Source organism: Cheilinus undulatus, linkage group 7 (assembly GCF_018320785.1).
Source record: "Cheilinus undulatus linkage group 7, ASM1832078v1, whole genome shotgun sequence".
Taxonomy (NCBI): domain Eukaryota; kingdom Metazoa; phylum Chordata; class Actinopteri; order Labriformes; family Labridae; genus Cheilinus; species Cheilinus undulatus.
This window is the reverse complement of record NC_054871.1, coordinates 2,966,884-2,981,386: the sequence shown is the minus strand read 5'-3', so window position 1 is coordinate 2,981,386 and position 14,503 is coordinate 2,966,884. Positions and strand designations below refer to the sequence as shown.

General features: G+C 40.5%; 1 protein-coding gene across 2 annotated transcripts in view; it reads left to right on the top strand.

The window, feature by feature from the left end:
- The window catches only part of si:ch73-60h1.1 (calcium/calmodulin-dependent protein kinase type IV), a 37,324-nt gene extending 23,449 nt beyond the window's left edge, over nt 1-13,875 (top strand). For both annotated transcript variants that reach the window (XM_041791736.1, XM_041791735.1), the window contains 7 exons: nt 238-310; nt 5,858-5,948; nt 7,862-7,936; nt 8,756-8,831; nt 11,821-11,947; nt 12,184-12,336; nt 12,536-13,875. In XM_041791736.1, the coding sequence (XP_041647670.1) occupies nt 238-310; nt 5,858-5,948; nt 7,862-7,936; nt 8,756-8,831; nt 11,821-11,947; nt 12,184-12,336; nt 12,536-13,048 (1,108 nt within the window). In that variant the 3' untranslated portion in view covers nt 13,049-13,875. The remainder of the gene's footprint in view (nt 1-237; nt 311-5,857; nt 5,949-7,861; nt 7,937-8,755; nt 8,832-11,820; nt 11,948-12,183; nt 12,337-12,535) is intronic.
- The last annotated feature ends 628 nt before the right edge of the window (nt 13,876-14,503 follow it).

Sequence of the window (14,503 nt, the reverse complement as noted above, 5' to 3'; positions counted from 1 at the left end):
AAGCTAACAAGCTAATATGGTCTTTCTGTAACAAACTGAAACCTCCCTGGAGAATCAGGCTGCTACTGGAGTTAACAATCTTGATATTTTGGAAAAGCAGAGAAGAACTTTATTTTCTCGTGTTAAAACTGAAATCCAGACTGTGCTGAATCTTTTGAATAAGTTTTATGGTAAAATGATCTGCAGAAATATTACAGGATGACTGTAGACATAATGCCATGTGTTGTGTGTTTGCAGGATCGTGGAGCGTGGGTACTACAGCGAGAGGGACGCTGCTCATGTCATCAAACAGATCCTGGAGGCCGTGGCGGTAAGCATTCATTCTCCAGCCATGCCTCCCAGTCTGGACAGTAAAGTCACCTTTAGTCCATTTAGTCAGCTGATGCAGGTGTTGATGCTGCAGGTGGTTTCACTCTTCACCTTGTGTTGTTGCTTTAAGCAGCAGCATCCTCCATGTTTGTTTTTTTTAAGTCACATTTGATCTCACAGTTGTCTGTTGTAGAGACTATAGTTGGTAATTTTTGGAAAGGTGGGTGAATTGTCCAGGGTTGACCTTTTGTCTCGTCAGTCCCATTAAAAAAAAAAAAAAAAAAACTTAATCTCAATCTCAGTCCTCAGAATATTTTCCCAGAAGTCTTGGTGATCATCAGGATTTTTTTAGTCAAATGTGAGACGAGCCATTGTGATCTTTTTTGTCATTCGTGGTTTTGGCCTTGGAACACTCCCATGATGCCATTGTTGCCCAGTCTCTTTCTGATCATGAACTCTGACCTTAATTGAGTCAGTGAGGCCTACAGGTCTTTAGATGTTGTTCTGGGTTCTTCTGGAACCTCCTGGATGAGTCGTCCATGCGCTCTTGGAGTCATTTTGGTAGGCCGGTAAATCCTGGGAAGGTTAACCACTGTTCACAGTTTTTCCCATTTGTGGATGATAGCTCTCAGCATGGTTGTCAAGAGTCCCAAAGCCTTAAAAAAATGTCTTTGTAACCCTTTCCAGACTGATAGTCAAACTGAACTTAAAAATATGTGGTTAATCAGAGTAAATTCAAGATTTTACAAGGGGGGCAGTGACTTTTTCACATGGGGCCAGGCAGGTTTGGATGGCTTTTTTCCCTTAATGAATTAAATCATCATTTAAAAACTGGAAATGGGGAAGGGGGAAAACACTTTATTGCATCACTGTACTTTACTTTTAAAAACATTTTTTGTGTTGTTAATGTTTTACTGGTTAAACAGATAAAAAAAAGATAAATTTGGGCCACCATACAACTTCTACCACCATCTGTTAACTTTTCGATGCTTCTCCCTCCATAACAGCGGACAGACGTGTGAGTACGGTCAGTTAAAAAGTGCAGACGACTCTGGCGATGGCTAACTTTAGAGGATTTGTCATGCTGGTTTATTCAGGATTCACCGGTGTTCCCCGGTTTGTGAACTCATCCTCGCCCCTCTGCACGCTCGCCAGCAGCGCGGACATGGACACGACGGATTAGATAGTGATGTCACCGTTATGTGGAAGTAAACAGTCGGCTAGAAACACACATCCTTTATCGGCTGATGTCTTCTCTTCTTTAGGAGTTTGATTTCTGATCGAGCCATAAAATTGAAGATCAATAAAACAGCAGAACTTTTACAAGGATATTTGATTCAGAAACAACCACAGAGCTACTGAAATGTAGTTAAACTCCTAACAAAGCCACTTCCTGTCCAGCTTTATGAGGTTCTACTGTAGCAGCTGGCTGCAGACGTCAGCACCCATTGCTGACGACGCTCACAGTCGGTGTTGTGTAGCTGGTTGGTTGCAGGTGTTTCTGGCAACTGGGTTGTTGCACATGATGGCAACATGTAGCAGATGCAGGCGTCTTATGCAACAGCAGCTTCCATCCTGCTGCTGAACAGATTAAAAGCAGAGAGGATTAATACGCCGCACAGAGCTGACCTACATCGGCTGCACACAGAAACATACGCCCGTGTGTGTGTGGGCGGACGCTCGAGTGTTTTTGCTGCTTTAGACGTGTGTTTGTGCTGTTAATCTACAGTACTGAAACGTCCCACAGACCCTGAACACATCCATGTTTTTTTTTTTTGTCCAACATGTTTCTAAAACTGTGGATGGCGGCCCCAGCAGGTGGACACCCACGTGTGGAGATATGAACATTTATGGCTCTGAAGAGTCAGCCTCACAGGATGGAAACTAGGAGAAAGAACCAAGCCAAGCACTGATAGAACAAAAATGTCTTGATGGTGTACAAAACAAAGAGTACCTAAAAATCTGACAACACCAAGACACCAGACAACATAGACAGTACAATAAAATACACAGACCCAAATATAACCATACAGTAGGTGGCTGCATGACCTTAGCTTAAGACAGACCAGGAATAAAGGGACCATTGCAATCAAAGTGCATAAGGCAGACAGTAAAGTGCTCATATACTGCACATGATTATGAGTGTGCTTAAAGATGAGACTGCACATCGCCCTTGGCCTGGTTAGTTAAAGTGCTAATATTATTGCACATAACCCTGTTGCACATAGTTTGCATTTACAGATGTGTTTATACATTTATTATTGCACTGGAAAAGCATACGTAAGGATATCTACGTATGTAATATTGCACAAAATACGCATACACAGCTGTATGTAAGTATGTATGCATAAAGATATTGAAATATATTATTATATTATAACTTCCATCCAACAACAGGACTTTTTATGTAACTATTTAGACTTTTTTTGCACAGTTACTTTGACTTTACCTCTCTAATTTGACTCTTTATCAAATTACTTTGACTTTTAATATCATTGGTTTGACCCTAGGTATCATTATTTCAGTTTCAGTGGCATTATTTTGACCTTCTATCTCAAGTTTGACCTTTTTTTATCATGATTTTGACCACTGATAGTATTCTTTTTACTTTTTCCATACTATGTTTTAATCTTTTAATACTAGAATTCTGACTGTTTTTCCTCATCAAAGTCTTTTATCCAAAACTTGTGATTATAAATACAATTTATTTGGACTTTTCCCATAATTATGACTTTTTTTATCTCATTATTTTGACTTATAATTGACTCATAATTTTAAAATGTAACCTCTAATTTTGAACAGTTGTGTAATCATTTAAAATTTCTATTTCAATATTTAGACTTCTATCTAGTGTTTAAGTTTGATTTGATTATCAGACTTTTTATCTTAATTTCTAGACTTTAGATCTCATGACTCTGACTTGTAACCTTACGTCCCTGGCTTAAATCCAGTAAAAATACCATTTTTTTCTGTCATTTATTATATCATCTTATAATCTTTACATTTTCTATCATTATTTAGACTTTTTACATAAATTTGTTGTCTTTTTAGTTCATAATTTCGATTTTTCTCTCATAAAAAAGTTCATCTAATGCTTATGATTTTAAATACCATTTATTTTGACTTATCCTATAACTCTGACTTTTTCATCTCATTATTTTGACTTATAATTGACTCATCATTTGAAATTTAACCTCCAATTTTGAACTGTTATGTAATAATTTCACTTTTATTGCATTTTTTTATTATTTTCATGTGATTATCAACTTTAATTTTAACCCCTTAAAGCCTGTTGTATCATATTTGACACATACTTTTATGATACCTCTATTTAATCTATATGATAATAAATTACTAACAAAAAGTACTGAAAACAATCTGAAAAATGATAAAAATGCCCTCAAGTTGATTATCAGTTACCAAAAACACCTAACGTATCAAATGAGATTTTATAAATATATATATATTTATAAAATCTATATTTATAAATATATATACACAGAAAGAGAGAATTTTATTGAAATTTAGATTTTTGTAGGATTTCATTAGAAAGTGAAATAAACATTTCAGTTTCAAAAAATTAGAATTTTCTGGCTATAATTTGTGTTTTCAGGCTTTGAAGGGGTTAATTTTTTACTGTAATCTCATGTCTCTGGCTTTAATCCAGTAAAAGTGACATTTTAATATCAGTATTTTGACCTTCATATTTATTTATGCTGATGTTTTATATGATTTTGGTGTCTTTTATTGCATAATTGTTTAATCTTTGACGTTTTCTATTATATTAATTATGTCAATATTTAGACATCTTAGTCATAATCTGAGTTTTATCTCCTTATTTTGAGTTTCCAGCTCATAATTTTAATATTTTATCTGATATATTTGCTTTTTTTCTCATAGCTTGCTTAAAGTTAGCTTTCAGCCACCCTTGAATCAAATCATCTGATGCGCCAGTTTACTGAAAGACGAGCTTCAGGGCAAAAACATGAAACTTTCCACCATTAAAGAAAAAGTCGTTTTAATGCTGATCTAAGAACTTTAAACTGAGGATGGCATCAGCAGCCGGCCGTGTTCTTTTCATTAGAAGCACATATGGCTTTATGGCACGAGTTCACACACCAGCCTTCAGCTAAAAAGAAGCCAGTTAGCTCGTCTCACTGCTGTTTGATAGCTGAGGCTGAGAGAAGAAGAGGAGGGTGGATGAAGCTCAGAAGAGAAATGGAGCGAGCAAAAAGCTGGACAGAAAGAGTGTACATCTCTGCAGATATTTTCCAGACTGTGACTCAATGTTAGGAATAGAAACTGTGTCTGTAAGACTTCTGATTCAGCAGCTGTGGTATCTAACAAGGATGTGGGGTTTTTACTGGAATCATACTGGAGTTTTAAACTCTGGTATCGTGTCAACCTCGTTCCACAGCACTAAACAGAAAGAAAAGTCTCCCTCTGTGGTGCCGAGGTTCAGTTAAATTCTCTCAGTGAGAGCAGGAAGTGAGTATTCAGGGAGCAGCAGGGGATACTGGGAGCTGGAGGAAGAGGCCATCTGTCAGTCCGGTCTGCCAAATCCACCACAACACCCCCATCACCACCTCCGCCTCACCTGAAGGCTTTAAAAGTCCTCCTCTCAGGGTCTTCCTCAAACTCCTGCGTCCCCTGCCTACATGTGGACTAGACCGGGTTGTGGGTTATTAAACCCTCCAGCATGCTGGCGTGATGACCACACGTAACACTTTTTATTGATCATCATGGAGTTGCTCTGTAAATATACTGTAACCCTTCACATTATCCTACAGACCCCATTCATGGTGTCAGATGATTTTCTCTGTGCTGGAGTAAAAGTGAGGGAGGGATGGGTTTGAGAAGGCTCTTCGTGTTTATCCTGGGACTTCAATGAAGAGTGCTGCCTGTAGAGCAGTCTTACTCAACCCTGTTCAACCAAAGAGCTAAAGTGTTGAAAAATACCTTTGCAAGAGACACAGTCCAAGTGGTGAAAAGTGTGAAACATGGCTTAAAGTAGCAATAAAAATAAGTTTAAGGTGTCAAAAAGCAGCAAAAATGGGTGCAAAGGGGCGAAAATGGGGATGAAAAGGGGAAAAATAGCCAGAAAGTAGCAAAAATGGGTGAGAAGTGACAAAAAATGAGTTAAAGGTGGAAAAATGGTCCAAAAGTGTCAAAAACATGAGTGAAATGTGACCAAAATGGGAAAAAAGTAGTTAAGATGGGCAAGAATGGGCAAAAAATAGGAAACAAGTGGTATGTAATAGAAAAAGGGGGCCTAAATGGGCAATATGTGAAAAAAATGGTGAAAAAGGGCAAAAATGTGGCAACGGAAGAGACAAAAAATTGGGGAAAAAAGGAAACAAGTGGTGTTTAATGGGAAAAGGTAACTTATTTGGATGAAAAGTGGCAAAAAAATTGTAAAAAAAAAAGGTGGGGAGTAAAAATGGAATAAAAGTGGCAAAAATAGAAGACATAAAAGAGCCACATGTGACTCCAGGTGTTAACACTATGAAAACAGCAGTAAATCACATTGTATGTTTGTGTGTTTCAGTATCTACACGAGAACGGTGTTGTGCACCGTGACCTGAAACCAGAGAACCTGCTGTACGCCGACCTGTCGCTGGACGCTCCGCTGAAGATCGGTAATGAAAACACCTCAACATACGAAACATAATTCAACTTTATTATACCTCTACATGAGATCGGAAACAGTACATTTTTTTATTTTTGCTTTAGATAGAGCTCGACCTAACAGACATCTCTGTGACACTCTAGGATTGTGGGTAGTCTAGTTCTTTTCCCCCAAAACAAACTATGTCTTACTTAAACAAGGCTTTGGGCGGCCTTAAGACCGACTCAGACTACACGATTTTTTTGGTCGTTCACGACAGCACAATGCCAGACTATGCAACCAAATCTTGTCCTGTCTTGGCCGACAGCCTGGCCACACTACAAGAGTGATCCCGACCGCTCACCGTATGCTAACGTCACCACTGTCTCTGTGACTGAGTGCGAGTTCACAGGTTGTCAGGGGGCGGGCCAAAGAGTGTCAATCACTCTGCAACAGAAGTGCTCGGTGTGACTGTAGTGGTCTTTTACTCGTAAAAAATTAAAGTAAAAAACAACTGTGGATTGGATTATGGATAACAGTTATGGATGTATTAAAAGGAGGACAGTATGGACTGGCTCTCCTTCAGATAGCACTTAAGGTATGCTTGTGATAACGAAAATAAAATAAAATTCATACATTAGTTTTAGGGAATAAAAGGGGATAAAAGTGGTAAATCTTGTAAATGATGATGCAGAGATAAGGAGCAAATGCCTTCCCGTTGGTAGACGTCAGGAATCATGTCGTTGGTCAGGGTGTCAAACTAGACGACGATGTACGAAAAATTCTGACATGCTAGTCTTATTGAATCGCGGTCGATTCAACAAGACTAATCTTGGACGCGTCATTAATTATGTCACACCACAAGACCGTTAGTCATGACACGCTAAATTGGGCCCGAGTTTTGACGACGAGCTGCGACGTTGTAGTCGGGCTTAAATCTGGCCAAATTTGTGTAGTCTGAGCCGGCCTCTAGATGGTTGTGACATTAAAATCGAATCTATTTTGGCATGGGATGTTTACTTGTCGATGGAGGATGTGAATGGGGAAATATACAGGACTTTCAGAACTAGAGGGGCTGAAAAGACGGGTGGTCTTTGTTGAGCTCTATTTGAGCTAAAATCATTCGGTCTACAGGTCAGAGACACCGCTGAGAAGTTTCAGACTGTGGAGATGGTGAGAAACTCAGTTTGCATGTCTTAAAGTCAGAAATGATAGGAAAATAGACTATTTCTTACGTTGATATGACAGCTATCAAGTGCCTATTTTTTTGCTAGCCTATTAATGGCAATTTCCATTCTGAGTTAGCATCAAGCTAACAAAATAAGATGTGCCTCCTGGTGCATTTGTGAGAAATGATGCATGCACCAGCCACCATTGCTGCTGTTTTCATTTTTTTAGATACCTGTAAGAAGAAAACTACGTTTCTGGCTGACAGATGAGATTGATTTAGAAGAAAAGCTGGAGGAGAATCCCTCCTTTTAGCATAAACAGAAAGATTCATGTAAATACCTCTGCGTGTCTAAATGTGCGGCAGAAGACTGAAGCTCAGAGAAAGCACCAGAAACAGAAATGCTCTCCTCTTCTTTTCTGACATTGTCCATACAGGCAGATTTTTTTTGGACGGCACTTTAAAGCAGCTTCATTTTATCCTCCCCACGCTCAGCCTGGATAAAAAACAGAGAGTATTTGGTTCTTTTATTTGAGCAGAAGAAGCTTCCAGATGGCCGCTAGGCCTCCGGCTAACAGTCACAGATGGAGGAAGCTCTGGTTCAGCCTCCTCGCTGCCAACACCTTCCTTTAGTTCAGAGACTCTCCTGCAGAGACACATTCTCCTCCGCCTCCACCTCCCACTGCTTCTCCCTCTCATCCACTCGAAATAGAAACATGAAACAGAAAACTCAACAAACACAGAACAATATGTTTACATGCTCTTCTCTCCTACAGCGGACTTCGGTCTGTCCAAAATCATCGACGACCAGGTGACCATGAAGACCGTCTGTGGCACGCCGGGGTACTGCGGTGAGTTCATCACAAAACTAGACAGTTTAAAGCTGGTGAATTTTGTTACCATGATAAAACATGAAACGCGGAGGAAGGAGACCTTAGAGTGCAGAGTGTGCAGACCCACAGTCAGCCTAATGGAAGTGAAGGGGATCTTTTTCCAGTTTCTCCTCTTATCTTTGAAAATGTTTTTAGCTGCAAATTACAGGGATGCATTAGGCACTCATGATGATATACAATGCCACGGTTAACTGAGATGTAAAATGTCATGACTAATTAATCCTAGACTCCCTACAACACCATATGTTTCTGTTTTCACTAACAAATAAGAGGGCGGACCATTATGTTGGTGCAGCACAGAACCAACACAAAGTGACACCAGCTGTGGAGCTTTAGCAGCATAGCTCATTAGGCTAGCAGATGGAGCAAGCAGTGAAAATTTGTGTCTACCAGAATAGTGAATGAAGTCACTGACAGAGGAGAAACTAAGGACTAAGGTCACATATTTTACCCCTTTAAGACAAGTTTATGTTGGTCTCAGAGGTCCCCAAAACATGCCTGTGACGTCTGCTGCTGAGGTTCTAAATGTGTCCCCCCTTTTAAACAAACAAAGTAGCAGGTGACATCAGTGTACCGTAGCAGTAAAGTGTGTAGTTCCACAGCAGTAGTAGACGGTACAATGTCTGTAGTAGATGTGTTCACTGACCGGTGTTAGCCTGATAGCAGGTAGTGGGCAGTGGTGCGTTCACTGCAGCTGCTGCATGGTGAGATTTTACAGCACTCTCAGTTAGAGCAGCTGTCGTCCATCTGGAGACTAACGAGCTCGTCTCCCTGCAGCTCCAGAGATCCTGAGAGGAAACGCCTACGGCCCCGAGGTGGACATGTGGTCGGTGGGCGTCATCCTCTACATCCTGTAAGTCCATACACACCTGCCTGCAAACCCACGTCCACACAAACACACAACAAAAACACAACCAAAACCCAACCAAAAACACCAAAACACACCAAAAACACACCAAAAACACACCAAAAACATAACACAAAACACACAAAAACCACCAAAACATCAAAAACACACTAATAGACACAAAAATACACACACACAACGAAAACCCGACCAAAACACACCAAAACACACCAAAAACACACCGAAAACACAAAACACAAAGAAAAACACCAAAACATCAAAAACACACTAATAGACACAAAAATACACAAACACACAACAAAAACGCACACACAACAAAAATACAAAAAGCACACACAAAACACAAAAAACCTAACAGTAAACACACAAAAAACTCACAAAAACACAGAGAAACACAACAAAAACATGCAAACAACAGAAACACAAAACAAAGACACTCACTTCTGTCAATTCAGGTTTTCCTGTTCCTGTTTATCTGATTGTCTTGCATGTGCTAATGGTGCTAATGGTGCTGCTGATGCTAATGTTGCTAATGGTGCTACTGATGCTAATGTTGCTAATGGTGCTACTGATGCTAATGTTGCTAATGGTGCTAATGGTGCTACTGATGCTAATGTTGCTAATGGTGCTACTGATGCTAATGATGCTAATGTTGCTAAAGGTGCAAATGATGCTAATGATGCCAGTGCTACTAATGATGCTTATGGTGCTAATGATCCTAATGGTTGTAAAGGTGATAATATTCCTAAAGGTGCTAAAGATGCTAACTGTTCAAATGATGTTAATGGTACTAATGATACTAACAGTACTAATGATGCTAATGGTACTAATGATGCTAATGGTGCTAATGATGCTAATGGAGCAAATGATGCTAATGGTTCTAATAGTGCAAATGATGCTAATGTTGCTAATGATGCAAATGATGCTAATGGTGCTAATGATGTCCTCAGATGGGCTTTATAATTACTGTTATCAGCATAGTGCACTTCTGTGGTTCCCCTTCCCTAGAAGTTGCCAGAAATATGAGTCTTTTGATAATTTTTTAATACCACTGACTACAAAACAACACAGTCTGTCTTTTACCTACAACATTGGTGTCATTAGACAGGCGGGAGAAATGAGTCCCTGCAGTCTAGTCCACCACTCAGGTTTGTGTGAATTCGACCTCTTCCTTTTCAAAGTTGAACGACTGCTCAACGCTGCAGATCCAGCGCTGTTTCTCGTTGTCCGTCTCAAAACGCAGCTAACTCCTCGCTAACGTGCCACGCTGCTCTGTTTACCTTCCTCCCCCTTGTGTCTTTCGCTGCTCATACAAAAATGTGCATGTGGGGAGTTTTCTGGGGGGGGCTCTCTGCTGTGAGAGATGCGTTCAGGGCCAATGGGAGAAGCGAAACTCCAGCGAGAAATGCACGCTGACGACTAATTCATACTTGATGTTGACGATATATTCATTTTATTCATTGTGCGTGGCAAAAGCTGCGATACATCGAGTATACTCGATTTCGCCCAGCCCTTAGTGAAGTCATATTTATCCATAAGTTTCCTTTAGAAAAAGCAGGGCAGCCCTGTTTGAGTTTTTTGTTAATGTTTGTTAATTTTGGTAATTAGAAATAACTATTCCCAATATTGGGGTCTAGGAGTTCTACCTTTCTTGTGGTGGTGTTTTTTTAAAGTAGAATCAAAACAAGTTAATTTTTTTTTAATGAATACTTCATGGTACTATGACTTTGTGCTTCGCTGATAAAAAAACTACAACATTATGGTACATTACATAAATTATGTTATCAAAAGTTTATCAGTGAATTTGTGCAGTTTTAACGTTGTGCAGGAGTTTGTCCATATTTTTTTATTATGAAGAAAACCTGACTCCATGATTGGTGTCTGGGACTTCTGTTCTGTTGCAGTGCTGTCAAACAGATGTTGGTATAATTTAATTTTTACTAGATTCATATCAAAAGTTTAAGTTTCTGTCTTTAGAGTTCTTTGTTTTAGCTGTGATCATGGATGTCTTTTTTTGATTAACTAAAGAAAAGAACATAAACACCAAGATTTAAACATTTCCACTTCTTAGATCACGTACATATCTGCAGTGGTGGACAAAGTATTCAACTCCAGTACTTGAGTCAAAGTATTGATACTCGTGGTCAAATCTTACTCAAGTTCAAGTAAAAGTTGCTTGGTGAAATTTTACTCAAGTTAAACTACTAAAGTACTCACTTTTAAAAATACATAAGTATTTAAAAGTACAAAGGACATTTTCTAATATCAATACATTGCTGTTTTGTTTTCTCAGTGCTTTTACAGAACCTTTTAACTCTCTGAAACCACCTAATGATGTTCTGACTTACATGTAGAAGCACTCTGCTACAAAAAAGTTTGTAAAAACACCTGTAAAAACTTCACCATAAAAATGCAATCAAAAACAAGAAGGAAAACTATTGTCACTTAATTTTTGATGATATGAATCATTTGTCATTTCTGAAATCTCAAACATGGAGCTGAGATTTGGCCATGGGTGCGCTGGTTTTTCAGCTTGAGTTTCTCCTGCCATCTCCATTGCCAAGTTTTGTTTGAATGAAGGCGGGAGAGCTCGCTACACAGAGCGAGGATGATGTAGCCTGTTTCCAAATCCATCCCAGGTGTGAGCGGTGACTGTGATTGGTTCCCTTCTGTGAGGAGCACAGTGTGTGGCCAATTGCATTTTAGAAAAGAATAACACCAACATCTGACTACAAAGCTATGCTGAACCTAACAGGAACGAGTAACGACAAGCTTCCTAGAAATGTAGTGGAGTCGAAAGTACAATATTTGTCTTTGAAATGTAGTGGAGTAAAAGTCATAAGTTTCCAAAAAACAAATACTCAAGTAAAATTCAAATACTGAAAAAATGTACTTAAGTACAGTACTCAAGTAAATGTACTCAATTACTGTCCACCACTGCATATCTGTGATGCTTCCTCTGTCTGTGTTCCAGACTCTGCGGCTTCGAGCCGTTCTTTGACCCGAGGGGGGATCAGTACATGTACAGCCGCATCCTCAACTGCGACTACGAGTTTGTGTCTCCATGGTGGGACGAGGTTTCTCTCAACGCCAAGGACCTGGTGTGTTCCTCTGGTTCTCCCAAGTTTGGTTTTACTAAGCTTTTCGTTCTGTTTCTGACATGATTGTGGATGAGTTGGAGTTGTGTGGAATGATCTGAGACTTAGACCACTCTCTAGGCATGCAGGTGAAACAGTGAAGTGTTCAAACAGGAAGTTCAGTCAGATTTACAAGACTGCTGTCATGTTAAATATTACTTCCACTGTTTGTTCTTAACTGTCCCCTTGTCTCTCTGCAGGTCAGTAAGCTGATCGTCCTGGACCCTCATAAGCGTCTGAGTGTTCGGGAGGCCCTGCAGCACCCATGGGTGCTGGGTAAGGCTGCTCGCTTCTCCCACATGGACACCACCCAGAGGAAGCTGCAGGAGTTCAACGCTCGACGCAAACTGAAGGTAAGGACGGGTTCTACAGCTGAGACATAAGCAAACATCTCCTTTAGGATCAAAAAGCATCCATCCCTCTGTTAGTCCGTCCATCCATCCATCCATCCATCCCTCTGTTAGTCCATCCTTCCATCCATCCATACGTCCGTCCTTCAGTCCATCCATCCAACCCTCTTTAATATTAAATAAATCCTGATTGTGTCCACAGGCCGCCATGAAGGCCGTGGTCGCCACCAGCCGGATGCACGAAGGTTCACGGCGTCGCACTGACAGCTGTGAGATCCCTGGCTCAGGGACTTCCAGGCAGAGCAGTATGCAGCAAGACCCGCCTCCTGAATCATCAAGCCCCGCCCCATCAGACAAAGAGTCACCACCCTTAGATCAGCAGACACCACAGGAAGGAGGATCAAAAACCGCCGACCCTAGTGCCCCCAGCCCGTCGTCTCCACGCAGCCCCAAACCACCAGCTTCTGACATCACGCCTACAGGCCCCGCCCCCATCAGACCTCCGCTGCGAGCCGACGGGCTCCGACAGGCGTCTATGGTCCCTAAAACCATGCAGGTCCAGCCCCGGATGCCGCAGAAGAGCTGCTCCGTGGTCGAGCCCGCCCCTAGAGTAGAGACCACGCCAACTCTGACCACACCCCCAAGCCCTAACAGCCTCATCAACGGTTTCACACCCGGGACTGGTCCACCCAGTAAGACCGCCCACTGCCAGTGATCGCATGAAGGAACATAAAAATCACCAAACCCTGAGTTCAGCTTTTTATTCATCTTTAAAAATATCATGTATCATTTAACGGGACCAACAAACACGGAAACTAAAATATTCATAACACCCAGAGCTAACATGTAACCTGAACTCTGCTGATGCTGTTTGCTAACGTCCTAACAGCAGCGTGCTCTCTGAGGGTTTACCTGAAGCTTTAACACTGGTCTGTTTTTACTGATGAGCTGCTGGTTTCAGTGGGAAGGCTGGACAGGATGCACGAGGTGAAAACAACATTTACCGTCCCAAATCAGGACCTAACAGTACCCTCTGCTCTGAACGCTGAGCTGAGAAAATAACCAAACGTTTTCACCTCTAACAAGGGTCGTTACCATAACCAGAATTTTTACTTTGTACAAAAATCAAGCAGTATTGGTAGCTGTTTTATTATAACGGCAACAAAAAGGGAAGTCCTAGGCTCTCAGAGCCAGGCGTGGGCCAATTCATAAAGTTTTCTCAAGACACTTTACAAAGAGGGCAGGTCTAGACCATGCTCTCCATTGTGGCCTAATGTGGTAGACCAGTATCAACCAGTGATAGCAGTTAAAACATTAATTTCAGTCAAAATTAACAGAAGGTAATATTTAAGTTGGAATATCAGTGAAATTTCACAGATCTGAACCATGAAACAACTGAGTCCAGCTTCCTACTGCTGTAGGGGAAGTTGATGGTTTTGGTGTCCACCTGCAGGCTTTTACCATTTTATTTTATTTAAAGAAACTGGCTGGTTGTATCCTGACACGCCACATCAGTATTAATTTTGGAAGCTGTTTTTTATTTTAGTCTTTAGTCGTTTAGTTTTAGTCTTTAAATGAAATGCTTTTAGTTTTAGTCACATTTTAGTCATTTCTATCCTTTTAAGTTTTAGTCTTGTTTTAGTGCATAAAAAGTCCTCACATTTTAGTCTTTACTTTTAGGCCAAGCATTTATTTTCTTGCCTGAATTTGGTACCAAATCATGCTAGTGTTTTTTCTGCACCCTGCTAAACCTGGGGTCCCTGCTTTCTGCAGCTGAGAGGCAGAATAGCTACAGCTGCATTGTTGTGACGGATTTACCCGCAGTGGAGAAATATCACGGATTTTAAATGTCCAGCTAAAACTGCTTTACATTTTAGTCTAGTTTTAGTCATATTGACAAAAACTAAACTTACTTTTTGTTAGTCTTAGTCATCAAAAATCTATTTTTGTTAGTCTTAAGGTCTTTACACACTGGGTCTGTTATTTTTGGATGCGTTTTTTTCTGACCTGTAATCCGAAAAAACATCACACACTTGGACCTTGCACACTGGATCTGATGCGTTTTTATTTGCCTTCACTGCAAAAATTCAGAGAATGTGGCAAATAGTTTCGTACTGCAAGCCTGCGTCTGTGTCACTCCTTTAAAATCCCACTGGATCCATCCTGACAG